This window comes from Aspergillus nidulans, chromosome V, assembly GCF_000011425.1.
Source record: "Aspergillus nidulans FGSC A4 chromosome V".
NCBI lineage: Eukaryota > Fungi > Ascomycota > Eurotiomycetes > Eurotiales > Aspergillaceae > Aspergillus > Aspergillus nidulans.
In genome coordinates, this window is record NC_066261.1 from 79,860 (window position 1) to 94,008 (window position 14,149).

General features: G+C 47.4%; 3 protein-coding genes across 3 annotated transcripts, besides 1 other annotated feature; all 3 read right to left on the minus strand.

The window, feature by feature from the left end:
• Positions 1-14,149: part of a sequence feature (contig 1.150 1..109819(1)) that runs on past both edges of the window.
• ANIA_08311 (uncharacterized protein) lies at positions 1,634-2,511 on the minus strand (the record flags this gene model as incomplete). The annotated part of the gene is made up of 2 exons (XM_676488.1): positions 1,634-2,061; positions 2,133-2,511. The coding sequence occupies 2 exons, from the start codon at positions 2,509-2,511 to the stop codon at positions 1,634-1,636; spliced, it is 807 nt and encodes a 268-aa protein (XP_681580.1).
• ANIA_08312 (putative metalloproteinase) lies at positions 6,925-7,612 on the minus strand (the record flags this gene model as incomplete). Its single annotated transcript, XM_676489.1, has 2 exons — positions 6,925-6,956; positions 7,012-7,612. The coding sequence occupies 2 exons, from the start codon at positions 7,610-7,612 to the stop codon at positions 6,925-6,927; spliced, it is 633 nt and encodes a 210-aa protein (XP_681581.1).
• Positions 10,989-13,216, minus strand: ANIA_08313 (uncharacterized protein; the record flags this gene model as incomplete). Its single annotated transcript, XM_676490.1, has 6 exons — positions 10,989-11,531; positions 11,857-12,054; positions 12,243-12,349; positions 12,477-12,651; positions 12,725-12,822; positions 13,168-13,216. The coding sequence occupies 6 exons, from the start codon at positions 13,214-13,216 to the stop codon at positions 10,989-10,991; spliced, it is 1,170 nt and encodes a 389-aa protein (XP_681582.1).

Genomic DNA, 14,149 nt, shown 5'->3' on the forward strand with positions numbered 1-14,149 from the left:
GATGCTGAAGCTCGCTGTACTTGATTTATCTCTCCCTTCATGTTTTAAATGCCGTTCCACAGGCCGCACCTGTGACGGTTATGGTCAAACACCTCTGCCTTTCAAGAACGAGGCCCCAGATATTGGATCAACTTGCTATTGTAACGAGAAGGCCAACACAGTAGTAGGCTATATCACTTACCATTCTTACACTTTGATTAATACGTATCAGCCAAAACCAAACCAATCGCACTCCCGCCATCGCCCCTTTCCGCAGATCTCGGATCCTTCATGATCTTACCTGTGACTGGGTAAGCCCGGGCAGGGTCAATGTGTACTTTCGAACATCATTCGATTAGGCATCTGAATGAATACCGTCCTTGCGAATTGCGGAGAGAGACTCTCATGTTCTTCTCCCAAACAGTGCCATCAGTGCGGTCTCAGCGATTGAACTAGCCTTGATTCACCGAAATTATCTGGCAAGTGACTCTAGCGGCAGCTTGCATCGACAGCAAACACTGAAAGGCTCACTACTGGATAGGGCTCCGTTGCTGTACTAATTGGGCCATTCAACTTCTTTTGAGCTAGGAAAGTGGTGACAGCACTGAAGTAGCAGCAATCACACTTTTGTCTGCTATCTATTTATCTGTTTTGACCATCTAGCCGGTAATGACGTACAAGCAATGAATCACCAGCATGGAGGAGTAGAGCTCTCCTGCAACATCGACAAGCTTATACTTAGCAACAGCACTTATGGCAACGACCAACCCTCAGAGATACACACACTTATCTGTCAGGTCACAAGACAGATCCACCGTCTTCACATGTAGGCTGTATTTTCTCGTGGACTGGACTCCAGTTGATTTCAAAGAATTTTTTACGGTTGAGCTTCCACTCTCCGAAAGTTCCTTCTGCTCTCTCGACCAAGCCGCCAACCACCTCCACATCCTCGTTGCTCGAGTAATGAGACTGTGAAATTGGCGGCCTTGGGTGAACATTCAAAGAGTATAGATTAAGCCTCCCTGGCAGATGCGTATGTAAAGACCCTCAAGTATAATTGCCCAATTTGTCGCAAGCTGAAAGTCGTTATTAATCGTTTCTAGGGAGCTTCAGACATGTTATGGCGTCTCACAGTGCATTCTGAGAGATAGGACCATGATATTATATCTTAGTAGTCTGTCAAAGAGATGACTTTGTCGTCAACGCCTTAGCAAATACGAATATCATAATATTCCCAATAGCCTCTTTTATCTATATATATCATATTATCTTTGAACGTGGTTAACTTGGTAGTATACTAAAGATAAATTACTCGCGATAATGGTTGAGCAAAAAAAGGTAACTGCTTTAGTGCTACATTTGAATCTTGAATGGTGTTCATCAGCGATTCAGCTATATGCGCAATCTGGCAGATCAGGCCATGGGATCAGACCATAGTTACCATTTCAGAAGGGAGGATATTTCCGGACTATATCAGGACGAACAGATTTCGGATCAGCCAAGTTTGTATTGATCACAAAGACGTTGAAAGGCTTCTTAATATCTTATTATCTTCAAGAACCACGAAAGACATCAATTATTGTACACAAAAGCTAAAAGGGTATCCAAAACAGTTCGCCTCATCTGTTCAACTTTCATCATCCGTCTACAACCACTATCTCGATGGCATGGCCCCCGGCAACTCATGCGGAATTCCATCTTGCTGGTTCTGAGACCCAGTCAACTCTGCGCGGACCGCATTATCCCCGAGCTCCGCAGGAGCTACAGCGTACTGACCCTTTGCAGGGTCCGCACCGAAGTGCTCCGTTAATCCACCTGCACCAGAGATAGGTGCGCCCATGGCAGCTGCTGCCTGCCGTCTGCGACGCAGAAGGGACCAGATAAGCGCGACAATTAGGGCTAATCCGGCAACACCGCCGACGACACCGCCGGCAATTGCGCCTGCGTTTGTGGACGAGGAAGAGGAGTCGGATGTTAGGTTGGTCTCTGATGCAGTGGGGGAGTCGGGCCGTGGGCTTGTCGAGGGTGTGGTTGTTGGTGAGGGCATGGAGGACGATGAGGAATCGGTGTCTGTTTCATTTCCTATGTTTCGAAACCACATATTAGCCCGACTACCACTCAACACACCACGGAGCCGGGCACACTGAACACACCGTATGCCACCGGTACAAGCACCTCGGTATCCCTCCCAGTAGGATACCCATCCGCACAGCCAAAGCCGGTCGTCTGACTGCCATTATAGACAAGCCCCGAGAACGAGAAGCCATTCGTGTCGCTATCGCAGCAAAGGTACCCGTCGAGCTGGTACAGATCCCAGGTGGCATTGTTCGCGCAGTGAGGGTTAGCCTCGATGGGCGCAGCGCACCCGGAGTCTGTTGGACAGCAGACGGCGCCATCGCCGCAGACTGTCCCTTCGGGACAGCAGTTGAGCCAGTCTTCCCAGGGATTTGTGCATTTGACTTCGTTCGCTGCGGTATCGCAGGTACCGTTTCGGCGAACGGCATATCCGTAGGGGGGGCCGTAATCCGTCATGGTGATTTATTCTATATGTTGTATCACGCTGAAGAAGATTTTAACGTCAAGTAAATTAGATGTAATGGATAAAACAGGCGCCAATCACAAAAGTCGCTTAAACTGAAGCAAAAATGATGATCAGGAATAGGAATGAGAGTGAAACAGAGAAGAATGCAATGACAGCGAAAAGACGGGGGCAATGCTTGCATCTCCTGCTCGAAGTCAGCCAAGTCGCTAGGCAGAGATTGCAATGGCCCTTGTGAGAGAATGGACGATTATAGCAATTGATTGGCCTGGGGGGGTCTCTGTGAGAGGCTTAGACCGGCCCCAGTCGCACGGCTTTTTGGCCCCGAGTCTGTAGGGCGAATCAGAAAAAGATATCATTGGTTGTTGCATATAACGATTGAACAGGTCTCATTCTTCCCCAGCCTGTGATTTCATAAGGTACAAACCCTCTTTTCCGTCCCCCCTCAGCCGCAAGGCCCTGAACCAGATCGATCTCGCTGCCGAGAGGGTACCCAACAGCCAGCCGCAGCCAAGCGCGCGGCTCATAAACTACATCCGGCTTGTCTCACCAGGGGTTCGAAATCGCACCAAAAAAGCCGTCAAGAACTTAAGACGCTAGGGCCGCCCCTTCCATAACCCCAGCCAATGGAAGTGAAGGAGGAAAGCGTGCCCTGCCCAGCCGATATTGTGGCGTTGAGACTACATATGACGTGCTAAATATGAGGTAACTGTAACTTGGCAATTCTCTCTTTCTTATGCGCTAGCCTAGAGTAGTAAGGCCGACCTAGAGCTAGCACGGGGAATTTATGGTGCTACGCGTGTGGTTTGGTTTGGTTTGATTGATTTGATTTGATTTGATTTTATTATTTAACGTCACTCAGCGGATCACGGTGCCCACGTGATCTGCGGCCTCCCAGGGGGCATTTGGACGTGCTGTCGAAACAGAACTCCCTAAAACTAGCTAGATACAGGTTTGAAGCAGCAACTATGGACAATATATGTTGGAAATGAGCGGAAGAAGCATCCGGCGCTTCCCTGGCCAGGTCTTCGAGGGCAGATGCCCGTTTTGACTACCAATAGATTGGGGGGAGGGGCCGTATCCTTTATCCAGGTAGATGTATGGACTGTCGCACTATCAAGCGCTCCGGCGGGCCCAATTCGGGCATATATCCTTGAAGAAGGATGATTCTTTTACAATGCGGCTGAATTCTTCAGCCCCGGCAGCTGTACTTAAGAGCCAGTCTATTGTTTTTGACAGGCCATCCTTTATATATCTCCATCTATCCTTCCAGCGTTTTCTGGTATATGGGCAAAAGAAGAAGTGTACTGGGGTTTTTGCTTTGCTGCAGGTGCAGCTCTCCAGGTAGTCTGTGTGGTCAAAATGCTGGTGGTATGTTGTAAAAGTCTCCGTGGCCTGTACGAGCGGCGACGAGTCGGCCGAGTACCCACCGGGGCAGCCTGTGCTCGCGGGAGCGGCTTTCTTTTGTATTGGGTCTGATATTCAGGGCTTTGTAGGTTTCAGGCGCCTTACTAGCATATGCTGTATATGTCTCTGTGCGGAGCCACTGTTTTGCGTCCTGTTGTAGGTATGCTGGCGAGGGGGAGATCTCGGGGCTGTATATAGAAGACCCTAGCTTAGCCAACTTGTCTGCCAGCTCATTCCCAGCAATTCCAGAGTGGACTGGAATTCAGCGGACCTGGAGGGGCTTCTGTTGCATGGTTAGGATTAAAGGGCTTTCCATCCACTGGGCGGCTAGTTGGCTAAAGGACTCTGACAACCCATGCCTATGCAGAGTTGGCCTGTAACATGCTAGCAGGGAGGCTGCGGCTAGGTTATCCAGGAGAATAACTAGCTGGGTAGAGTAACCCACACATGGTTGTCCCAGGGCTGCGCGTAGGCCTTCCACAGCACCCATGATTTCTGCAGCTTGCTTCTGCCCTTTCCCCATTGAGCATTCACAACATGTTTCGGTCATGCAACTGCAATCGTTGGCTCTGTGCATGATGTATATATTGCTCAAAAACTTCTTTGCTATTTTGGCTGTGCTGCGGGTTTCTATGTACCGTGCCAACCGAGCAGTATGTGGAGCTTGCTACGACGTCCGCGAAAGGAAACTATTGAGAGTCATCGACTGATCCGACGATCAAGCTAGCGATGCGAGGACTTTGAAGATGGACTATGAACACTAAGGATTTTTCGGGCCTCTATATTGTGAAGCTAATCAATCTTCAGTATAACATATTGAGTTTGTCCCTCTCACTTCCATCCGTTTACCTTTTCTTTGCATGGCTATTCCAATAGCGGCGGGCTAGCGGCCTCCAAAACCTCTCTAATTTGGTGTGCTTCTACGCGGTTTATTTGGTACTTTCTGAGAAATTTCTCAGAAGAGCATACGAGGAGGTGTGAGCAAGCAAAAGTTCGGCTGATGCCGGAAAACCCCGGAGGCTGGACAATGACTTGGCCGGGCAGTTCGATATATGCCCTCAGTATTGCCTTTGAGACCATGAACATGATAATGTGGTTGGCTCATGCTAGGGCTTCCATTTCTTGCTGGATAGACTCAACCTCTCCTAAAGATTTGCACAAGAGGCAGTTACCCAGACTTGTTACTACTAGATATTGGTAAGCTAAATTGTCTGCTTATTTGATCCTTGAATATAATGTAAGAACGAAGTCTTATGTCTCCAAGCTTATTTCTTCATTCTTGACTAGATCTATCCATGCTATAACAAGGCACCAACAAGGCCCATATGTCATCCCTCTGAGATCCTACTTCTCTATATGTTTGGTTATAATCTAGCAGAATCGGACAGAACCGCACAACTGTAGGAAAATACTTCATTCTCACCAGGCTACATAAGATTCACATTATTCCAATTTCACCTTGTAATATAATACTACTCAAAAGCCATTCTTGTGAAAGAATTCAGTAGGATAGAGATGTCGCTATTATTAAATTTGCGATTGATAGCGTTGACGATTCGAGCAAATCGTTCGAAGCTCAAGAACTCGCATCGCTAATGAGGTCCATCTGTCCTGGTTCCGTAGTCCAGGGTGCAGCTCCTATAGCTCTAGATCTATCAGTTTCTGTATCGACTCTTGCACATTTTCCTTCGATTTTCAGCCGCCCTTTGGTTAGATATTCACCAAAATAACATCTTGGTCGCTCATCTCCGCGTCGTCCGTCCTCTACCGTCGACAACACACGGAACATTCCAATTCATTATGAAATTCTTTATAACGCACTTTACGAGCTCTGTATATATGAGTAGTGAGCGTCATTGTATATGCGTCAAGCCATACAGTTTACTGAGCTGCAGCAATTCTCTAAGTTATATTGTATTCTACAAGCGAGCCGCTCAACGATGGGCCTAGAGTATTTGGAGCTATCCCAATAACTCAAGTACTTGTAGCTTATGTGTGTGGTACTTAACTCTAATATGGGCTTTGAATATTATATTCTGAGTAGGTTACAATCTCTAAGAAATCCCTGAATGAAATCTTTCTCTTCCTGATATGATAGCTTTATACCTGCTTGCGACACGCTGCTCTTTGATAAGATATACAAGTTAGTGCCTAATTTTGCGGTAGTAATCAGTCCCTATGCAAGTCATGAGGGCGTTGTTAAACTCAGTCGAACCTTGAGTACAGAGTCTCTAATTAGGAACCCTAGCTTGCCACAATTCTTATAGTCCTGGCCCGTTAACAAGAAACAGCCGCAGATATGTACAAAGATCTTGATGAATGGGCGGCCAACCATATATATTTATTGGCTGCTACAGTGATGTGTTGCTAGCAAAAGGAGGTCGAGCCGAGGTCTATAATCTAAGCCAATCACTAGGTCCTTAAGTTTAGCGGATACATGTATATGACCAAGCTGCAACTTCTGTTTGAGATTCAGGAGTGAAACTTGACACCTCCCGCTGGTAACTGGTAACCTGTCACAGGGTCAACCCTATGATAGTCCAGATTCGAGTACACCCCCTAAACTCGCAGGTTGTTTATAGGTCGGGACCTTCAATAAATACAGGTTTATTGGGTAACTTGCAGGCTATCCAACAGTACATACATGGCGTATATGCCAAACAAGTAGATAAATTGGTATTTTATGCAGAGAATATAAACTAACTAGGAGAATTTTTATGCGAAATAAGTATTTGACAGTTAACCTATGATCACCCAAAACCCTGCACGGGTTAGCAGGCTTCGGGTACAGGTCCTGACTTTCAACCGACCTGCGGGTTTTGTCAAGCCCTGAGTCAAGAGTCTTATAAGTATACATCACAATGATATGCCACCTTGCGCCGAAATGAACGACAGCGGCCGCCAACAATAATCGGATGCAACCTTGACTGCAAACCCGTCAGCTGCTTAATACCAATAATAAGCTCTCTAGCCACTCTTTCACTTCTTAAAGGAACTTCTTAGTAGGTGATACTGCAGTTGAGGAAAGCCGCTAGGGAAAAATGTTAGTAATGCATCCTTTACCTGAGAATAATAGAAAAACTTACACTTGGAGAAGAAGGCATAGCTCTCAGCGTTCTCAAGAGCGGAAGCAGAGCTCAAACCATGCACTGCGTCATAGCCATACGTCTCGGGGCCGAAGATGCCTTTGGTATGCGCCAGCTCATGCAAGCTAGAAGTTGCTTGATCCAGGACACTACAAATGTTTGACCACGCAGGGAAATCGGTAAAGTATGCAGGGCAAGTTCGGACCCTTCCGTAGGTTCCGTCCGTGTCACCGTAGGCGGTCATGGTAAAAGAGTGGCTGTTAACGCATTCGATGCCCTCCGGAGTGCAGTAGTAGGTTACAACGCCTTGGTTCCCGTTCGTGGCCTCTGTGGCGATCTTCTCCAAGACATCCGCAACACGGTTGCGAGCCTGCGCGTCATTGGTCTTGAAGAAGCTCTGGAAGAGGCTGTATGAGTAGCCAGATCCGCTGCGGATGAGGCTGGCTCCTGAAATGGCCATCTCTGCAGCCTGGGCGAGTGCGTTGTTAATTGCTTGCACCCCCTCGTCATTGCAGTTTTCAAGGGTAGCGCGGGTATTCAGAGGGCTGCCAACAACACCCGCAATCAGAGGAAGAGCAACAACGGCCTGGAAGAAACGCATTTTGATGTACTGGTAGGGAAGGTCTGCCAATGGTAATGATTGAATATGTAGTAACAAGGACGTAATCTAAACGAGAGTATGCGCGATAGAAAGAAACAATCAAAAAGAAGGCTATTGACCGGACGATGGATGTCAATCTTATATTTCACCTCAAAGTGACCTGATAGTTTATCCCTGACAGATACAGCTCTGAAAGTTTCCTTATGTTCAGTTGACACACCTCAGGATTTTCGCCGGCTGTTTCAGAATATATTCGTCAGAAGGCAGCAACCCTGTCAAACACAACGGCTCCATAATTCAGATGTGCCGTACCTGCTATGAGCAGAACTTCTGTGGCAAACAGATCCTACAGAAGATTGGCAAATTGTTTTGCTTTTGCATTCTGTAGGTATAGTCCAGTCCAGGCACGCTAGCCACTGGTGCTGTACCCCTGGCAATAACGACCAAATCTACCCGGATTCAAGCACCCTGGTTTTACTATACCATGAAAGAGGCCTTCACCGACATGCAAGATATGCGTTAGAATGGAGCATTTCTCCTGAACTGCCTTGGTAGTGTCCTAGATCACCGCTTAGCTAAGAGGAATGAGATCCACCCGAAGTTCATGGATGGATAAGGTCACTTGATAATCTTGAAACATGTCTAGCTTGCCTCCACAAAATGAGGGATTTCTAACAGGGTTAGAAAGGGTTTTCAACGCTTAGAGCTGCTGATAGAAGATGTTAGAGGTCACATGCTTGATTGGCACATTATCTTACACTATCATTGACTGCTCGGTACGCAGTACACAGTCCGGAAGAAAGAGACTACTACGATGTGCCAGTCTGAAACAGTCTAATTTAGAGTTCTAGAGCGTTTTCGCCCATAGAGACCCAACGTCTCAGAGCATTTCCATTCGCTTTCCTGCGGATAGTCCCCATCAAGTAACCTATCCATACCGACACGTGCAGCGGAATACGTAAAGTCCTAGGGCATACGAAAGAGACATGCCCATCCGTAGCTCCCATAGTCGTCAGGTTACTCCAGCGTGATGTCCTTGTAACTCATACAAAACAGCTCTATAATCCCAGAAAACCGTACGCCGCTATTTCTTCCAAATCTTGACTAGGATTACTGCAATGTCCAGTTTACAAAGGTATCTAGGAGTTATCACCATAAGAGAAATCCCGAAATTTCTCCTTGTGGTGAAAGTTCTTGGCACTTAGGGTTTTTGCACAGGTACCACACAGATTATCAGAGCACCTGTGCAGATCATAATGTGAAAGTGCAGGGTCAGGAAATATTCTTAGAACGATATAACGGATTACATACAACAGGCAGGATACAAAGTCAGGCCATTAAACAGATGCATAGACGGAGACAGGACGTAGCCCTGAATTCAGGTTGGATCGAAGCAGGAGCTCAGGAAATCTCAGCTAGCTGGGCAATCAGTAACGGCGAAATCGCGGTTTCATCCCGTACAAGGCTCAAGTTAATTCCGCAGTCCGGCGTATCCTATTTGCTGAGGCCTAGGATAAGCGGGGCAGGGCACCATGACGCCAAGTTGCGCAAGATGCCGAGCCGCGCAATCCTGTTTCACATATGATAGAGTACATTTTATACTTTCCTGATAACGTAAGGACCACATCGCTAGAAGCCTCTTGTTAAAGCTCTACTTCATCAGTATAGATCAGCCTATTAACAAGAAAGGCTACCATTGCCATGTAAAGCCAACGTAGGGGAAAGAATGGTCAAAGTAATGCAAGGCTAATCCTTGGGAAACCCCAGGCCGGATCATCCGTGTCTTGAAATGCATCTGCGGGCATATATGATTTAGCCTGGCGACAGGTCCATGACGAGGTCAATGTTGGGGAGAAACTACCTTAGTCTAAGGTAGGTGTGTTTTGCGCATAAGAAGGGTCTCTTGATGGGAAAAAGAGGGGAAGGGGGAATATTGTTCGAAGCGAAGCGAGAGTGGGGCGCATAGGAGGGTAGTTCTAATTCAGTAGCAAGCTTGGATCTCGATTGCTTTTTCTGGAGCTCCCTTGGTCGTTGGCTGAGGCTCCCAATTTCTCTATCCAAGACGGGCAGGATCTATAACACGTAGACCAAGCCAAAATCCGTGACAGGTTTAGGGTCAGCACCCCGACCCGAAACCCGCGCCGAGATAGTGGGCTTTGGCATTTTCCTGTTTCTGGTTCCTGCTAGACTAATACAAAAGCCGTGACGGGTCCAAGGTCAAAACCCGAACCCTCGGGTCAGGTCGAGGGTCAGGACCCGTACCTACCGATCACGGGTTGGGTCGACCCCTCACATCGTAGACGCAATATTTATTATCCGAGGCCTATCTTGATGGTTTCAAAGGGCACACCGATTCTTTATCTCTATCTTAGGAACGTAGCTATGATAACTCAGTCAATTATTCTGTTGTGATGAGACTCTTCATTGAGCTAAACTAGTAGTTGCTCTCTGTTCTGGACCCCAAACCCCTACAGTACTCGTGGGCTGGTCAAAGTCTGGGTCCTGCCACATGCCCCATGAGTATCAGGTTGCATCACAGGATTTCTCCTTCCAACCATTACCGGCAATGAGCATACGAATACAGGTATCAATGGTCTGATGTGACTTAATCGGTTTTGGCGCGCACCAAGCCAAGCAAGGCACTGAGATGCTTGCCAGAGTATGCACCAACTCCTATATATTCGCACTATACAGCTTCCCGGCTGTTTATTTCAGTGTTATCGTTACTAACATTGCAGCTCCTATTAAACTTCCCTGTACCTGATCAAGTATCTCCCAAGCATATTTTATCAATTTCGCGATTAGATTGTGGGGCGTGCTTGAGATAAGAAACTACCAAGGCTTAATATATATGATATATAAATTAGTCTTTCTAGCACCTCTCAGCAATGAAAAGTTAGACATACAAAGTCTAAATTAAAGGACATGTATATAGAAGGCATAAATCGAGAATGTAGTTCATGATAGATGAGGAACCTATATTTGCCAACTAGAATTAACCTTGTTAGTAGAGTCATTCCACAATCGCAAGATGGGAGAGATGTAGGGACTTAGAAAATTATGGAATAATCTTTCTATAAAGAAGCCCCATGATCCTATTTGTTTGAAGCCGCACGAATCATGGTCTCCTCATTACTCGACCATTTAAAGATCAATCCCACTTCTCCAAAACGTCTGATAACGCAGCCAAATACTTATCCAGCGCTGTGAGTGGCAGGTTTCTTCCATAAAAGCATCCGGGCCCCTCTTCTATGTATGAACGAACAGCCCTGCAAATTGTGGGAGGATTAGGTTCGGCATCATATCGATTGTTAAACTCGAATACACAAAATGGCGGCTTCTTAGCCTCCACTGGGTTCCGTAGAAGAGCAAATTCTCACTGTTTGGCAATTCTCGGAACTCGAAGCACCCGCAAGATTTTGTTATCATGCTCAGGATCACCAAAGTGTGGTTTTGCTCCTGCAATTGAGTAGGTATTTTTGAGGCATCTGAGGAAAGTCCGTGGTTGCGAGTCTCGGCATTCCCAGAGACGAGAAGTAAATGCCGCTTTCTCGCGATTCTCGATCCAGTCATCCGCTGTTATACGACCGTAAAACGCCTTCAAATACAGGAACTGACTCCTGGACGCTGCTTGAACTCGTTCAAGCAGCGGAAGGTGGCGGAGCCAGTGGATCAGGCGCGGCGCACGTTCGGTCGATGTCATCGAGGCGCTTAGAAGCAGATTTCTTGTTGCAGTGGGGTAATCAATAATATTTGCGAAGGCTGCAATGGCAACCGGTGACGCCGTTATGCACGCTAATTCTTTCGTCAGCACCCAGTCAACATGTCGTTGGTCGCCCCCCAATGCAGGCAAGCATAGAGCAAGGGACCGTCGCTTGGTGAGGGACGGGTGTTGGGGCTTCCCCAGGCGGCGCCAATCCTGTCTAGATATTGTGAGTCCACAATCAAAAGATAAAGTGGATTGAATAATTCCAACTTCTTGCGGGCTGTCAGATGTATCTTGGCCTCTCCGTCCATTGCCGCCATTATGAGAGCGAGGTCGTGAGCGGACTCGGGGAGAGAGAGTAAACGAAACCGAAGTTGCACATCTCTATGAGACCTGATAGCTATGTGTTCAGGGTAGTACTCCGGTAAGATATCCCGTATTCTGGGTCCACCGATGGTACCGGAATAGGTTGTGCCGGCTGGCTCACGCTGGAAGCTTCTGGGGTTAATCTTTCTTCAGGCACCCCGTCCATACTCACATCTTTAATCTCGGACTTGACGACTACATCAGGGACCGTAGAGACTGATTGTACGGATTGCCAGCCACTGTTATGTTCAGAAGTCCCCCAAGGAGGGACCAGCGAGATTTCGGCGGGTTCAATCGGTGAAGGACTTGATATCCCTGATAGGATAGCTATACTGGTCTGGGCCTGCAGCCCCGGAATGTCCGGTCCAGCCTGTTCTCGTAGGCAGCTTACAATTCGCTCCTGTAATATGTCCCTTGCCCAGTCACATAACAAATCTGTCGCCAAGAGGAGTTGTAGTGCCGAATCATGCCTAAGAATGGACCCGTGCCGGAGATCGATAACTCGCTGCGTGAGAGCTGTGAGCTTTCATGTTGGGACAGCAAATGGGGCCAACTTACAGTTTGACCGCGGTCAGGGACGCAGGCGTACACTCTCCATTCATTTCCACGATTTGCCAGGAACCAAAAAATGGGTCGAACTGCACATTGCTGGATGCTTCCAGACTCTGTTGCAGACCGAGCATGGCGCGGATTGGAAAAACAGTCTGTCGCTCAATTGACTCGAACCCCACGCTGTTTTTCTCGGATTTGCCCCAAGGACTAGAAACCGGAAGTATACCTGCATTTCCATACCGTCCTCCATCACCGTTCCCGGGACGCTAGGGTTAGCAGTGAGGAGGTGTTCTAACTCAACAGCTCTTTTTAGCCCGATAACACGGTCAGGTTTATGATGAGCCAGCATCTTTTTCTGGATTTCGACCATTGACCTGTCGATGACTTTGCAGCTTCCTCTGGTGACGAACGTGTTCTGAGAGGGTAGTTCAGCCTGCCATTAGGGTGCCGAACGTTAGCCGCCTCCTCCCACTCCGTGTTTAACTTACCAACACCTTTGCCCTAACAGTCTCGTGGCATTGACAGAGCTTTCTATGTTGCTTGCCGTCTGCAAGCGAGATGCAGCCGCTAGACAGCTTGGATGCGCCTGAAAATCAGACATCCAGCACCAGTCCGCGCAGATATGACTATTCTCAACCATCAGTATACATTCAGTATACTTTTAAGAGAACGAATGGAACTAGGTATCCACATAGCATTTCAGATCTTTTTGATATCCGTCAAGAATCAAATGCTCTGTTTGTAGCCTCCACGCTTCCTCGTTCTCCAGAGAAGCGCGAAGAGCACGCGGTTGATTAACAATCTTCACGACTCGGTTGCACATATTCGAGAGGAGGATATTCTCGCATCGTTCCCCGCGCAGTCTTTGACAACGTAATCGTCGTATTGAACCTTTTCTATATCGCGCACAAGGCCGAATAGGGGCGCGTACTGTTATGGTCAGCCTTGCCGCTGTAGGGGCCCGTCGATTGATATGCCATATTTTCGGATGAGCGCGTGCTGTTCTTGTGGACTCAGCTTTCTAGAGGAAGAAACTCTTTGCCGCGGCATCTTATTCAGATACGTGCACAAATTCAAACCTTTTCTTTCGAAGATTATAATCGGATATCGTGAGCCTAGGCACAACGTATATTCTGCTCCTGGGCGCTGAGCCGCCGACAAAAGTAACGCCGTGTTTCAGTTCCCTCGAACTGCGGGGACGGGAAGATTGGTGCTTAAATTTAGAGACAGGGGTAGCACAAGAGTTATAGCGGTTTTAAGCGTCCCATAGAATGCGCTTACTATCAACCGCTTCCAAATTAGGATGAATCAAGCTACTCTGCGGGCGTGAACAACGCGTAAACGCCTTGGGCTGACGTTAAAGCTATACAGCATGGTTTACTAGGAAGCGATGGGCAAATAAATTAAGGCCGGATATCTGGGTCAGACTTTGTGAGCCATAGTCCGTTGAATGTATATTTACAATGGGTCATCAGCAGCATCCTCATATTCTGTACTCGCGAACGCTTGCTACAATCAAACGCGAGATCGATCAAAAGATACCCAAATATCTTTCCCTTGACCAGGTCTGGTCGGCTCAGCGTTAGAAGATTACGTTGCAAAGTTCTGAGCTTCGAATAGCTTCGTACTAGCTAGATTAGAAAAGCGGAATTTACTTTTACACTAGTGTGCATTACGGGGTATCATATATCGCCAAAGCTTCTGACATGCCGCTGTATAAGAGACGATGCCAAGAAGACGTCTGTCGCTGAATGCAGAAAGTTTGCTTTAAGTCCCGTTTAGGTCCCACTAGTTCGGTGTATATTCGTTGGCAAGCAGCTAAGGCCTAGTGGCTGGAATGATACACCATGTTTTTATCTCGGCCAATGGTACCTGAGTGCATTCATGATTTTATTATTGTGTTCCATTCCATA